General features: G+C 42.6%; 1 protein-coding gene across 1 annotated transcript; it reads right to left on the reverse strand.

The window, feature by feature from the left end:
- Positions 1 to 6,871: 6,871 nt before the first annotated feature.
- On the reverse strand, positions 6,872 to 15,985 carry PPP6C (protein phosphatase 6 catalytic subunit). The gene is made up of 7 exons (XM_030535868.1): positions 15,788 to 15,985; positions 14,163 to 14,258; positions 13,156 to 13,221; positions 12,429 to 12,570; positions 10,765 to 10,844; positions 8,804 to 9,013; positions 6,872 to 7,798 (listed from the first exon to the last, which is right to left on the reverse strand). Exons 1-7 carry the CDS (start codon positions 15,860 to 15,862, stop codon positions 7,550 to 7,552), a joined length of 918 nt encoding a protein of 305 aa, XP_030391728.1. The 5' UTR covers positions 15,863 to 15,985; the 3' UTR covers positions 6,872 to 7,549.
- Positions 15,986 to 16,065: the final 80 nt, after the last annotated feature.

Consider the following 16,065-nt stretch of genomic DNA (forward strand, 5'->3'; position numbering starts at 1 on the left):
GCTTCCGGCAGGGGGCGGAACCGGAAACCCCGCCCGCCGGTGGAGGAGCGGGAAGGGCGGAGGCGGAGCTTGGCTGTGAGGCGAGACTGGCAGGGCCTCGGGGAGGCGGGGCTGAGCGGACTGGGGGAGGGGCAGGGACCGGGGAGGCGGGGCTGAGCAGGCATGGGGGCGGGGCAGGGACTGGGGGAGGGGCTGAGCGGACTGGGGGAGGGGCAGGGACCGGGGAGGCGGGGCTGAGCGGACTGGGGGAGGGGCAGGGACTGGGGAGGCGGGGCTGAGCGGGCTGGGGGAGGGGCTGAGCGGACTGGGGGAGGGGCTGAGCGGACTGGGGGAGGGGCAGGGACTGGGGAGGCGGGGCTGAGCGGACTGGGGGAGGGGCAGGGAGCGGGGAGGCGGGGCTGAGCAGGCATGGGGGCGGGGCAGGGGTGGTGGGGAGGGCTCACCCCACCCTCCAGCTCCATGCGGGCCAGTCAGGGAGAGGGCCCCTGGTGGGTTCTCAATTTTGTATTCCTGGAGGTTTCATCACATGACAGTCTGTAATTGAAGATTAATTTTTAATTGCTGGAGGCTGCGGGACAATCCTGGAGGGTTGGCAAGTCTACCAGAAGCAGGTGCTGTTTGCCCTGTGCTGGGAGCACCAGAGCCCTGCTTATAAACACATGCAACTGGGGCAAGCAGCTACCTGGCCCTGGGACAGCCTGGAGCTAGGCCTCCCCACTGCTCCTGCAGTTGCAACTGGTAGAGAAGTGGTCAGAGTGAGGTCAAGGCTTGGCTCGGTGCAGTGCATTGCACAGCCACAGTGAACTCCAGAATTTACCCGTCTTGTCATCAGTCGAAGGAGAAGCAGGCGAAAAGCTGCTGTAAGGAGGTGAGTGTTGTCACTTTGTTCTAAATCCGCAGTTCTCAGGCGGGGCCCAAGGCCCCCTGGGGGACCATGAGCAAATTTCAGGGGATCCACCAAGAAGGGCTGGCATTGGACTCACTGGGACCCCAGGACACAAAGCTGAAGCCACACTGCCCAAAGCCCCACCAACAGGGCTGAAGCCATAGGCGCCGACTTCCCCTGTCCTGTAGGTACTCAACCCTGCCCCCACTCCACCCCTTCCATGAGGACCTGCGCCCAAAGTCCCTATCCCAACTCCCCCTCCTCCTGCCACTATTCCAACTCCTTCCCCAAATCCTGGCCCTGCCTCTTCCCCAGGTACCACGATCCCACTCCCCCACCCCCAGCAGAGGAGGGGAGCTTGGCTGCCAGTGGGTGCTCTGCATCCACCACTTTTTCCCCATGGGTGCTCCAGAACTGGAGCACCCACGGAGTCGGTGCCTATGCTAAAGCCAAAGCTGAGCAGCTTGGCTTCATGTGGCCCTCTGTGGCATGGAGCCCCATGCAATTGCCCTGTTTGCTACCCCTAATGTAGGCTCTGGCTTTTATCTGTAGACAAACAGTTGTGGCACAGGTGGACTGTGGTGTTTTTAGATCATGCTGGCGGTGGGTGGGAGGCTCAGAAAGAAAAAGGTTGAAAACCCCTGTTCTAAACCATAATAAATCTAGGACTAGGGTAGCCCAGCCCCTTACATACCAGGTCCGCATATCCAATATTTTACTTGCATGACAAATTATTTCTACTCCGCCCCCTCCCCCCTTAAAGTTTATGATACTAGGTTCAACCATCTAATGAACCAGCATTTCATATTAAGATGTGGAAGGAGAATGTCTGTCTGATTTCCTACAGCTGGAATTATGCATTAAGAAATTACATGCTGTTCCCCATTGCTTAGATTCTCCACACACCTTAAGCTATGTTTCAGTTCCAGTAAAGCTCCTCCACACCCCTCCTTTCCAGCATTTCAGTTTGCTTATGCGTCCTGAGGGAATTCTGTGCCAAAAAATAAAATATTCTGCACACATTTTAAAAATCTGCACATTTTATTTGTCAATAAACAAATGTGAAGACTCCAGTATGGCAAGGGGGAGTACAGGCCACTGACTACAGAGGTGTGAGATCACCTTGTGTCCCCTGCCAGTCTGGATATGGACTCAGTGCTAAAGTTGCACCCAACGCAGACACAGCACAAGGACCAGGTCTGTCCTAGAAACACCCTGGGGCCCTACCCCTCCAAAGATGTAGGCAGGCAGGTTGAGCCTAGCGGGATCCAAGTGTGGAGAGGCTCAGTGTGGGGAGATCCAGGTGTGGGGTGATAGGGTTCTGTGTGGGGCAATCTGGGTGCAGGCAACTTGGTGGGGGGAGGTGTGACATGTTGGATCACAGAACCCTTCTTGGGAGTGGCCAACTGATGTGCCTGCTGCAAACCCAGACCCAGGGTCTGAACCACATCCCCTAACAGCTGTAGGCCTAACTGAAAGCAACTTACAGAAGTGTTCCTGTCTTTAACACTCTGATGTCCAATTCCCAGTGGGATCCAAACCCCAAATAAATCCATTTTACTCTGTATAAAGCTTATACAGGACAAACTCATAAACTGCCCACCCTCTATGACACTGATAGAAATGCACAGCTGTTCTCCCCCCCTCCAGTATTAATACATACTCAGAGTTAATTAACAAGTAAAAAGTGATTTTATTAAATAGAGAAAGTAGAATTTAAGTGGTTCCAAGTAGTAGCAGACAGAACAAAGTGAATTACCAACTGAAATAAAATAAAACATGCTAATCTAAAACTAATTCAGTAATACAGTTACTGAGTACAGATTAAAATGTCACCCTGAGAGATGTTTCAATAAGACTCTTTCACAGACTGGACACCTTCCTAGTCTGGGCACAGTCCTTTCCCCTGGTACAGCCCTTGTTCCAGGTCAGGTGGTAGCTAAGGGATTCCTCATGAAGGCTGCGCCCTTAAAGCTAAGGAATGGCTGCTCCCTTTGTTCTGTTCTGTTCCACCCATTTATGTATCTTTTGCATAAGGCGGGAATCCTTTGTCCCTCTCTGGGTTCCCACCCACTCCTTAATGGAAAAGCACCAGGTTAAAGATGGATTCCAGTTCAGGTGCCATGATCACATGTCACTGTAAGACTTCATTACCCACTTGCCAGCACACGTGTATACAGGGAGACTTACAAATAAAACAGAGCTATTTGCAGACAATTGTCCTGGTTAATGGTAATCATCAAGATCCCAAACCGCCATTAATTACAATAGGCCCTCAGAGTTATATTTCATATTTCTAGTTTCATGTACAAGAGTGATAACCTTTATACAAATAGGATGATCGATTATAAACTTTGTAATGATATCTTACAAGAGACCTTTTGCATGAAGTGTATTCCAGTTTCATCATATTTAAACTCATTAGCATATTTTCATAAAATCATATAGAGTCCAACATCAGAGGAGGATCTGGATGAACAGGGGTGCAGACTTAATGGGACTCTGCAGGGGAGTCCAGGTGAATGTGGTTGGGGCTCAGCTGGGGTTGTCTGGTTGTGGAGTGCTCAGCAGGAGGGGTCCAGGGGCTGGTTTGGTGGGGATCAGGGTGTGGTGGGCTAGTCAGGGTGGTCCAGGTACAGGTGGGGTGAAGTTTGTTGGGGTGGGGGTTAGTCTCAGTGCAAAGGTGGGGTCCAGATGCAGGGAGGTGGGGCTTATTGTGAGGGTCTGGGTGCAGTGGGACTCCAGATGCAGAGAGTGAGGCTTGTTAAGGTCTGGGTTCAGGTTCTGGGTACAGCGGGTGAGGCTTGGCAGGGTGATCTGGCTATGAGATGGGTCCAGATGCATGGGGGTTCAGGGAGCAGCTTCCTGTACACTGCCCCCTTTTTCCCCACAGCTGAGAAGCAATAGGGGCAGGAAGTGGGGGGGATGATGCAGAGCTTCCTGCAGCCAGAGAGGTTTCTGGGGGTGGGTCTGACCCAGCCCTGGCTGCTCCTTGCAGGTGAAGAGGAAGTCCTGTACTCCCCTGCCCAGCCAGGACTAGCAGCCTAGCCTAGCTCAGGCTAGGAGCCACTGGCTGAGGCAGCCCTAGCTTCACTCCCACTGCTTTCTCTCTCCACTAGCTGCTCCTGGCACACAAAACAATGCATTTGCACTGCTGGGGAGCCGCGCACGACCACCCTTGCAGCTTCCCCATCAGAAAGTCATTTTTCTGCAGAGGATACAAATTCTGTGCACAAACAGTTTCACAGAATTCTCCCAGGCGTATCAGTTCTTGAGAGGAGAATAAGATGTCTTTTGGAGCTACAAGGGAACAATTAAGTTCATGTCAGTCTAAGGGATAACATTTATCAATGCAATCAAGATGAATTGTTTTTCCAACACTTTTTTCATGCAAATTTGTTTGTAATAAAAAAGGCCTAGCTGGACACTGCAGGAAAATAAGAGCAGCTACCAGTCAGTACAATTTTAATCAAAATTTGAAAACTGATTTTAATGCAACTACTGCACTAAAAAAGAACCTGCTGTAAATGAAGTGTATCTACTAGATTAATGGATCGGTTAGTATGATACTACACCTAAGTGCTAGGACAGTGTGGTGGCGCCTTGAATAATCACACCATCACTTCCTTCCACCAAGCTGAGTTTACAGAAATACGGTTAGAAGTTGGGTACTACAAAATTTTGAGGAGTTGATCTAGGAGCAAAGTTCCATGTTTGAATGACTGCTACATACCAGTGGAGTGGATCATTAAAAGGGAAAGATTGTCTAGTGATACTTAGGTGAACATATTTGTATTCCCAGCTCTATCAGATTTAGCACAACTTCAGTTGTCACTTAGTTTCTTTTATACCTCAGTTACAACCCCCTTCCTCCATCTAAAAATTTCCCTATCTTAGAAAGGAACTATGAGACTTGATTCATTAGTCATAGAAAAAACACTTGAGTTCCTTGATAAAAAAATGCAACCAAATATTTTGGCAGGGTTAATCCTTTTGTGACAATAAGGGTTTGGTACAGAGAATGCCTTACTATCCCCAAATTAGTTTATAACAGATCAGACTATTTGATTTATTCTCTACCCCAGCCATTAAACTAATGCATAGAACTACATATTTCAGGATTGCTTTTCCTCCATAATATAATATTCAGGGATGAGAGAGCCTCTTTGCTTACAGTACTACAATTCACAAAGGTAGGAAATCAGTAGTTTTAATATTGATACTAAACAGCTTGCCTGAGTCTATTTAAAATAAGCAGAGTGTCACATGTAACATTTTCTATTACTATATTGGATTTTCATCAACAGGTGTCCTTCAACCAGACAAAAACAAGGTTAGTATCATAGGGGGATGAGGGGGGAACATCCACCACCAAAAGAGCTTTAAAACATCAAAATATGCTATATAGCATGAGAGGGGAGTTAGAGTTTTTGGTATTATGTAGGTAATCTGTACAACTCAAAAGCATTAAAGGCAGTAATTAAATACACAATGTAAGATAAAATGGAATTGTTGCAAGAGTTTTGAAGTAAACAAAGCAAATTATTTTAATCACAAGAATTAAATGAGTTTCCAGTGTTCCACAGTTACATTAGTAATTAGATTCACATTCTTGTAAAACAAAAATCCTCCTCCACTGCCAAATTATTCCAGAGTCCAAGACATGGATATTTCAGCTGTTGACTGAATAGAGCTCAAAAATGCCTGCAGAGAAGTGATTATGCTTCTCCTAGTTCAGTTTTTACCATTTAAAACAAAATTTAAAAAAAATCAAGGTCCAGATCCAAGTAAAAACTGCACTTCTGGGTTGCTATACCAGCAGTGAATTCAATAGGAGGCCAATGAGTCTATCTGCTCAGTGTTCTGCCAGATCTAGTCATAAATTAGTACCTTGCTCTTCATTTTACATGACGTCAAAAAAACAGAAAATTTAATAGAAAGCAGTTTAACTTTTATTACATTTCCAGAAGCCAGAAAGTTTTATCCTCTGAAAATAATTAAATGTTCAAAACTACATTAAAAAACTAATGTGATTTGTTGTTGACTGGCTTCACCAGAATATTTCTGGAATGTTAAAGTAGTTGAAATGAAAGGGAAAACAGATTGATAAATCCCAGCTAAATTGTTAGCTAGAGTCATTAGAGATGCTTCTAGTCTTTAATATAGAAACTAAGCAGAATAAGAATGCAACAGAACCCTTTGCTGCTGCCTGGACATGTTATGGAGAAAAACCAGCCACAGTTATGATTTTTTTAACTCACCTATCCAAAAAAAAAGTAGATTGTTTCAAGACAAGTCTTAGATTCAGAAATGTTTCTACGTGCACTCTAGAACTATACATCTACTACATTAAAATAAAATCTCAAGTCTTCTTTGGTAGGTAGCAGGTTATCCACTGTCAACTGTGTATCACTTTCCACTTGTTTAATCTGTGCTGACAATTACAGATATTTAACACTGCAGTTTTACTACAGAGGCTTTTACCAAAATTTCAGTATGTAATTTTAAGCACAGACAGTTTGATTCTCTGATAAGTAACTGTAAAAGTGGATTTGTGGACTTCCCTGTTTCTCATTGACTTCTACATCAAATCCACTTGGTTTACAAGTATCCCTCCACCTTCAGCCATCTACAAGTCAAGATTGGTGTTGAATCCAGAAATAGCCTAAGATATTACAGTCAGAACATGGTTTAACAATTTTCTTGATTTGCAAAGCAAGAACTGGACCAAGCTCAAGTCTCCTGCAGCTGTGCTGACTCTGCAACTAACAGGAATGACAAGCAGTAACTTATTTTAGTGAGTAAATGACTCATCTGTACAAGGAGCAGATGTACTGAATCACATCATTTCTACAGCCACTTTTCAGAAGAGAACTTATCTCAAGGATTGCTTCCAAAAACCACTATTGTTAAAACAAAGGTCAGTTCTATACTTGATAGCCAAAGGTTAAGTAGTTCTTACTGAGTAGGAAAAAAAAGACATGCTCACATCAACAAAGTAGGATTTTTATTTGCAATATTTAACCTAGAGGTGGGTTTTATTTAAGATACGACTTTATTAAAAATACAAGGTATCTGAAAAATCAGAACAATTATTATAATGTACAAATTCAATAGCTGTAGCAGTTTTTTGTATTTTTATTGGAATCCTAAAAAAAAGGTGGTGAGGGGAGAAGAGACAGCCCTTTAGACCGCTTTTGTATTCACTTAAAACAAGATCTAACAAGGACGATTCAATTTTACATCTCAGACATGTGTACACAACACAACGCATTTACAGTCCCATCGTGCACACTAGGCAATAACTTTGCTGCTGAAATTTCTTAAAACTTACCAAACAAAAAGTTGAATGATATAATGGGACCAAAATAGTTCCAATGTATTATGATTTTTTTTGTAAAGAGAAAATGTTTAACCTAAAAACAGACATAAGCAAGAACTACATGCAGTAGGATAAATAAATGTCAAAGACATTTCACAAGCATTCTCAAATGAGGGAGGAGGAAATCGAGACACACTGCTACAGACACCATAATACACAATACATTTAGATAATTTAAAAATAAAAAAGGCAAGAGGCAGCATTTCAGCAGCAAAGTGCTCAATAAAAAGTATAGAGGGATGGTACAAGGAAATGGGGAAACAGCAGGATGGGAAAAGATCTCAAAGGAAATACGGTGTAGTTGTTCTAGGAGGAATTACACGTTCTGAGTCTGGAACTGCACGGAATAACTTTGGTTCTCTTGTATTTACATCTTTAAAGACCATGATTGAGGCAATATTTCCACAACGGTAACAGTAATTTGGAGCAGACCATACTGTTACCAACTTCTCATCAAACATGAATTTATAGCCTTCATGCACTAGCTGATGTGCTCTGCAGATGAGTTTTAAGTTGTTGATATGAACAAACTGCAATTTAAAAAAAATATATAAATATATACAGTAAATAGTTACATATGCTTACTACATAACAGATCTTTACTACTTAGAACATTGCTGTGTCTCAAGATTTCAGTATTTTATTCAAGGAGAAGAGGTCCGCTGGGTAAACCTGCAGACAAAAGCCTTCTACAGGAATCACCACTGAGTAACTGCAGATACCACCATTCATTTCAGACCCCTGGCTTTTGCCTCTAACTCCTGTGACCTACCAAACTGAGATAGTTGTTTCTTTCACAGCAGAAAATGCTAGTCCATCAGAAGCTTAGAAGCTCGTCAACCAGTCAAGAGTGTGTTAACACAATCAGTGGTGCCATAAATGGACAGGGAGTTTTTATTTTTTTTTCCCCCAAAACAAGTTGAGTGCCATCAACCCAAATAAGTAAAATGGCTACACAAGCACCACCTCTATTTGCATATTGTAAGGCTTTTTAGATTATGACACTACAACAGCTCCAAAAGGCCAGGTTATACTACAAGTCAGACACTACTAGTTCTGGTATTTCAATAACCTGAAAGGTTGACATGTTTTAGTGAATGGGTTTTCCCAGAGTTACTGAAGCTTTTGTTCAATGGAAGACTAAAGCAGGAGCTTTGGTGAGAAAGAAATGAACGTTTCCATCCAAGTATTCTCCCAAATATAATCGCCTCCTGTACTAGGATAACCACCTGCTAGAAAGATTGATCACTATCTCACCACAAGAACAAAACAGTGGCAGATGCGCTGGTTGTTTTAGAAGTTGAAATGGCTTGTTACTAAGATTATCTTGATCTTTTATTATGGATTCATATTAAAAGCAACAATCCCAGCTTACATTACTGGTCTCCCTTGTAAAACGATTGCACTGTGCATAGTCATCAAACCACACAGTGTTATTTCTGTTGTGCCATTAGAACATCAAACTTAAAGCTAAGCAATGTTTTAGTTCATCTGGTCCCTCAATAATTTTACATTATCTATGACAATGACTTTACCTCATTTGTGACCTTTGCACCAAACAGCCAGCCTGCTCCTCGGGGACTAATTGCCCAGGTATCAACATCCTCTGGATCAGACCAGACAAGGTCACAAAAGGCTCCTTTGTGAGGAATTTCTTGATTGCGTTCAATGGTTCGAATTTGATCCAGTGTCTTGATGTCAGGAGATAGGCCACCATGTACACAGAGAATCTGCTCATCTATTAACTGAGAGAAAGAATAGAATCATAGAAATGTAGGGCTGGAAGGAACCTCGAGAGGTCATCTAGTCCATCCACTCAAGACTAAGCATACCTAGACCATCCCTGATAGGTGTTGACTAACATTCTTAAAATCCTCCAGTGACATAGATTCCACAGCTTCCACTGGAAGCCTATTCCAATGCTTAAGTATCCTCAAAATTAGGATCGTTTTCCCTAATATCTAACCTAAATCTTCCTTGTTGCAAATTAAGCCCAATATTTCTTGTCCTACCTTCAATGGACATGGAGAACAGTTGATCACCATCCTCCTTATAACAGCCCTTAACAGAATTGAAGACTTATGTCCCCTTTCAATCTTCTTTTCTCAAGAAGAAACATTCCTGGTTGTTTTTTTAAGCCCTTCCTGATGGGTCAGGTTTTCTAAGCCTTTTATTGTTTTTGCTGCTCTCCTCTGGACTCTCCAGTTTCTCCACATCTTTCTTAAAATGTGATGCCCAGAACTAGTCAGAACTCCAGGTGAGGCCTCACCAGTGCCAAGCAGAACAGGACAATACTTCCTGTATCTTACATATGACACTCCTGTTAATAATATTCTGGGGTGCATTAGCCTTTTTCACAACTGTCACATTGACAGAGGTCTATAAAATCATGACTGATGTGGAAAAAGTAAATAAGGAAGTGTTATTTATTCCTTCTCATAACACAAGAACTATGGGGTCACCAAATGAAATTGATAGCAGGTTTAAAATAAACAAAGGGATTTCCCCCCCCGCCAAACACAGTCAACCTGTGGAACTCTTTGCCAGAGAAGGTTGGGAATGCCAAGACTATAACTAGGTACGTTCATGGAGGATAGGTCCATCAATGGCTATTAGCCAGGATAGTCAAGGATGGGATCCCTAGCCTGTTTGCTAGAAGCTGGGAATGGGTGACAGGGATCACTTGATTATCTGTTCTGTTCATACCCGCGGGGACACGTGGTATTGGCCACTGTCAGAATACAGGATACTGGGCCAGATGGACCTTTGATCTGACCCACTATGGTTGTTCTTATGCTGACTCATTCAATTAGCAATCCACTATAACTCCCAGATCCTTTTCAAGAGTATGACTGCCTAGCCAATTATTCCCCATTTTGTATGTCTGTGTTTGATTATTTCCTTTCTGAGTACTTGCACTTCTCTTTAGTGAATTTCATCTTGTTGAATTCAGAACAACTTATCAAGATCATTTTGAATTATAATCCTATCCTCCAGTTGCTTGTATCCTATCCCAGCTTGGTGTCATCTGCAAATTGTAAAGGCACACACTTCCCTCTGTTATTCAAGTCAGTAATGAAAATAGACTAGTACTGGACCCAGGACAGACTCCCTGCAGGACCACTCTAGATCCTCCTACCCCCTGCCCCCCCTTTGATAGCAAACCATTGATAACTACTCTCAGTACAGTCTTTCAACCAGTTGTGTACCCACCTTATAGTAATTTCATCTAGACCATATTTCCCTAGTCTGCTTATGAGAATGTCATGCAGGAGTGTATAAAAAGACTTTCTAAAAGTCACGATACATCATGTCTACTTCTCCCCCACCCACTAGTCCAGGATTCATGTGTAAAACCTGGAATACCTTTATTTTTCATTTCAGTTTGTCTCTAGACGCTATGTGACAAAGGCCACTTAGATATTTGCCTAGTGAAAAATGATGCAAAATCTGCTTTATATGTTTTTAAAGTGAGTTAAAAAAAAACACAACTTACAGCTGCTACTGTGAGCATATCAAAGACTTTGGTACAGTATCTCCAGGCATTTGCATTTCCGTATTTGGTTTGGCACTCATCTGTTAAATAGAGAAATCATTTTATTGTTTGACATTTCCCCCCTGATTCTGTTAAGGAAAAAAAACCCTCATATTTACATTAGAACTTGAAATCTCAATAACTAGATTAGCAAAGAAATATGCTGGGCCATCAAACAGGGACACTAACTGTAATACAATGAGAAAGGATTTTTCTTATGGCCATCTGTCCACTCCATTGGCAGTAGTTTTCTCATTTCTTGCATACTCAAGCAATATTTTGGCACAGGTTTCCTCCCATCTTAATGTGACTAAAGGTGCTGCCTCCACAAAAATCTTCTTCATGGCCCCCCCCAATTCAAATCTCAATTTAGTTCACCATTAACAAGTCCTTGGTTCAATTCTTGTGGTATGAAAATAAGTCAGATACTACTAGGATGATTAAATAAGACAGATGCTTCTGAAGATGCTCTTACCAAAGGAGAGGAAGAGAGCTACAGTTGCTTTGTTTGGTTTAGAAATCAACCTGGTCCAAGTTATGCTATAGGAACTAATACCCCATATTAGGCCACTGAACAGGACATTAGGGTTTTTTTTAAATAAAGAAGTTATTTCCACGGTTTGAGTTGCTGAAGATAGTACTGTGAGATGCAAAGAAAATCCCTCACAATTAGGCTCTGCTAGCTACTGCCCTAAAGCAGTCGCAGTGGCACAGCATGGCCCTATCTATACAGGCAGAACCAAACCATGCAATACATTTTTTGGGTCAAAGAGGACGAAGCCTCAGCGTAGGTGTAAGTAACTAGGTTCTAATAGATCTGTATAAGCCAGACCTAGCAAGCAAGGATTCCTTAGGCATAACGGATTAAGATATCAAGATTTATACTCATTTCTCCTCATTTCCAGAGGGACCCAAAAGCAAGTCCATTTTTGATTACATACTTTTTGAGGCAACTATTAGATCCTTGAAACATTTCCTCAGGTCTTGTCATAAATTAATTGTCGTTCCAAAGCTTTCAGGCAAACCCACTCCCTCAGTTTATATTATTTGTGTTATTGCCCAATACTAATCTTGTGTTCATTCACTAAAATCTTGCCTCATCTACTGCACCAGCAGTAACTTACCAGATAACTTGGTATAATTAAAATTAAAACCTATTATGTCCTAAGTCATAAAGAGAGGATTCTCTATATTTTGTTTTTCTACAGCACTTTTCAGACAATCCCAAAGCATTTCAAATATTAAACCTCCACTTCCATATTAAGCTCCTTATCCCAGTTTCACAGATAAGAAGTCTGAGGCATAGAGGTGAAGACCTATGGTTATACTGCAAGTCAGTGACAGACCTGGAAATAGAACTCTACCCGGTACATTAGAGCATAGTCCTTTTCAATACTATAATTATTGTTCCCCATACTATGCTACATTACTTCAGTACTTGACAGTGTATACATTCAGATTGACTTATTTCTCTGATGAATCCTATTTCACGATCCACTTGGCCTCTAGAAAAGCTATACACATATTCAAAAATCAAAAATTTACCAAAGAAAAGGACAGAGAATCAGTTCACTGCATTTTTATGTTAGTTAACCACAATTCAGAAACTGTTTATAAAGACTTACCATAAAATCCATATACTTGTGTTATCTGCCTGCTCTCATGATTCCCTCGCAAGAGTGTGATACGATCAGGCCATTTAGCTTTTAGTGCAAGAAGGTAGGTGAAAGTCTCAAGACTATAGTAACCTCTGTCTACAAAGTCACCCTGCAAATTAAAAATATTTGTACATTATAAATGGAAAAATGGTTTCAGAAGTGCACAAAGTAACATATCTATTTCTAATTTATCAATTTGCAAAGAGGCCCAACATCACAAGGCACCATGGCACCATTGCTATTTGAATTCTGAAAACATATTTAAAAAACAAAAACATTTAAATGGATATTTGAAATTTCACATTTAAAACTGAAACATTACTTCTGTGATTCTTATGTTCCCATTCATCCAAGAAACATTTCAGGAGGTCCTTTATTAGCCACTCAAATATTCTACTTCCCTTCTACTGCCAATGTAAGCTGGAGCTTTTAGATAGCAGGCTATAAAACGTATTTCCTTTCATGTGAACCAGCATTCCCTATTTCAAATTTTAGGTAGACAAAATAAAAGCCACACGTATTAACCAAGTGGAAGAGAGTAAATTTGGGAGCGGAAAAGATGTTTACAAGCAAGAGTTAAAATGGAAACTAAAACCAAAGAAGTCTGAAATTTGTTTTAAATCAACAGTGTAATTATAGAAGTGCTTTCCTTCACTTTTTTTTTTTGAATGACCAACAACTAATATGTACATACCATAAATATGTAGTTTGTGTCAGGAACTTGACCTCCAGTTCTGAACAGTTCACATAAGTCATAAAACTGCAAAAAAGAGTTTGTCCATAATAAGGGTTCTGTTATCATTGTTAGTTAAGAGTGTGTTAGCACAATTAATTGGAATTTATCTAGGTTTACAGAGAAGTAATCCTTATTTTCAAGAACAAGATAAAAGTAGGTCTGAAAAAGTTCAGCTGAACAATTATGGCCTCAGACAGATTTCCCATTCATCCACTTGGTGTTAAAAAGCCACAGTTAAACTGCTGACATACTGATTAGGTCTTACTTCACCAGAGGAGCTTTACAGTGTGCAAGCCCTTTGTATGCATAACACTCATCAACTTCAAATGGAGTTTTCTCCTTCTAGGATGAGGCCCTTATCTACATTGAACAGCTCAACAATTGCAGTCTAAGCCCACGTCCAGACTAATCCGCGGCATTGGCGGGTTAAAATCGATTGCTCGGGGATCGATATATCGCGTCTAGTCTGAACGCGATGTATCGATCCCCGAGCGCACTTACATCGATTCCGGAACTCCATCAACCCGAACGGAGTTCCGGAATCGACACGGAGAGCCACGGACATCGATGCCGCGCCGTCCAGACGGGTGAGTACCTCGATTTTAGAAATTCGACTTCAGCTACGTTATTCCCGTAGCTGAAGTTGCATATCTAAAATCGATTTTAATACCTAGTCTGGACGTGGCCTAAGTAAGTGAGGGTAATTCAGCAATCTGTGAGGCTGACTTCTCAAAAGCACACTCTGGGAAAGTTAAAAACAGTATGTTTTTCTTCCACCGCACAAAAGCAAAGCACACAGAATATTGCAAAATTACTGAACATTCAGTAGATGGTTCTGCTTCCCTGAACTATGCTTCTTCAACCATATATTTATATTCACCATCAACTTTTATAGAAATGTTTGCAAGTTACAGAGTCTGCTTGCTCTCTAGGGGTATAACATGCAAGTATTCATGCCATTTTACCTGTCCATGTATATCTCCACAAACTGTAACTGGTGTAGATACTGGCTGCACATTTGACTCTTCCAGCAGTAGGTCACACACATAGTCACATAAGCGCTACAGAGAAAAAGTTTACACTGATCAGCTTGTGGTTTTTGTGCATTGAAATATCAATGATTAACAGATTTATAAACTAATAAACTAAGTTATTTGCTTTAGGATTTATTCAGTTACCAAATTCTCTAGACATCAATGAAAAACCATGCTGACATGACTTGGGATGATAAACGTGAGAAAATTTAATTGCACTTGAATTAATGTTTTAAAATGCCACTACAGACTCACAGTTTAACTATAGTCTCAATGAGGCTCAGAGCAACAGTTTATGGAATAAGTGTAATTCACGTTATTTAAATGCTACATTAAATTGCAGTTTTGCTATAAAAAATTTAAACATTAGATTACCACTGTGGTTATTTCATGTTTATTGTATCAATGATTTCTGAATTAGATATGCTCAGTTAAGAGGAAGAGAGTTAATTTCCAGCTGCAAACTCTAATAACTTATCCTGGGATGAAAGACTCAAACTGGATTATGTCCTCCTCACTCATCATCAATAACTAAGATCTCAGTTACACCTGTGCAACCCCATATTCTTCACTGGGGTCCATAGATATAGCTCACTAGAACTTAGAAAACAATTCCATTGATGATGTACAAAAAAGAATAGAATCCTTCTCACACAACTCAGGCACATTGACTCCACTGAGTCATAGAGGCAGAGAGTACCACATTTATTGTTGCATGACTCTCCACAGACAATGGTTAATGGACCACTTCTCTTTTAATGGTCTTACAATGTGTGTTAACTACTTATGTTAAACAAGCTGTTTCCAATTCCTATTTAGCCGAGACACTTTGGACTTGTACACACTACCACTTCTGTTGGTATAAATTATGTCACTTGGGGTATGAATTAGACTAAGTGGCAGTGTGGTTTTCTTATGCCAGCTCTCCCACTGACAGTGTCTCTTCACCAGATGTACTACAACGGCACAGCTACACCACTGTGGTGACTTCTCTCTGAGTATCTTTTCCCACACTGGAAAAAGAGCTCAGTAACACAAAAGCTGGTCTCTGTCACCAAAGTTGGCCCAACAAAAGTTATTGCCTTACAGTAGCTTGTCTCTGTAAGGTACAATAGTGTGAGGTCCGCAGCATTAGAAGAGACCAGTCACTTTTCAGAGTAGAACCACGCTGAAACAAGGGTATTTCTTCCAGCTTGCACCTAGTCAAAGCAATCTGCAGAATAGCCTGCATTAGCCCGTGCTGCAGGCCTGGCATTATGCACAAGGCTGCAGACAACGTCCCAGCCCTGAAGAGCGGACACTATAAACGTGCCGGGCTACCTTAGCAATAAGCCTGTTTATTAGAAGGGACCTTGGGGCAGGGCGCCGGACCGGATCACTCGCACCTCTCTGTCTCAGGCCGCTGCCGGCCGGCCGGCCGGCGCCAGGGGAGTGAGCTCACACCCAGACCAGCGTGCGGAGGGGCCGGGAGCCCGGTCCGCGCTGGGCGGGGGGCCAGGCCGCCGCCACCCCGGCTCGCTCCCGCTACGTTCCGCCCGGCCCGGCCCGGCCCTCACCTTGAGGTCGTTCTCAGGCAGGTACTTGCAGAGCCGCGCAATCTCAACGTACTTATCCAGGTCCAGAGGCGCCATCTTAGCAGAGCAGCTGGGGGGCCGGCAACTTCCGGGGGCGGTAAAGCCCCTCTGCCGCGGTCACACGCCGGAAACGAGGAGAACTTCCGGGGCGAGCCGGAGCCCCCTCCGCTGGGGGAGGAAGCCGGAACTGTCAGTCCGCTCTACCCAGGGACCGGAAACGGAGGCGCCCCCCACAGACATCACCAGGGGCTGCAGCCGCC

The sequence above is a fragment of the Gopherus evgoodei genome, chromosome 16 (genome assembly GCF_007399415.2).
Source record: "Gopherus evgoodei ecotype Sinaloan lineage chromosome 16, rGopEvg1_v1.p, whole genome shotgun sequence".
Lineage (NCBI taxonomy): Eukaryota > Metazoa > Chordata > Testudines > Testudinidae > Gopherus > Gopherus evgoodei.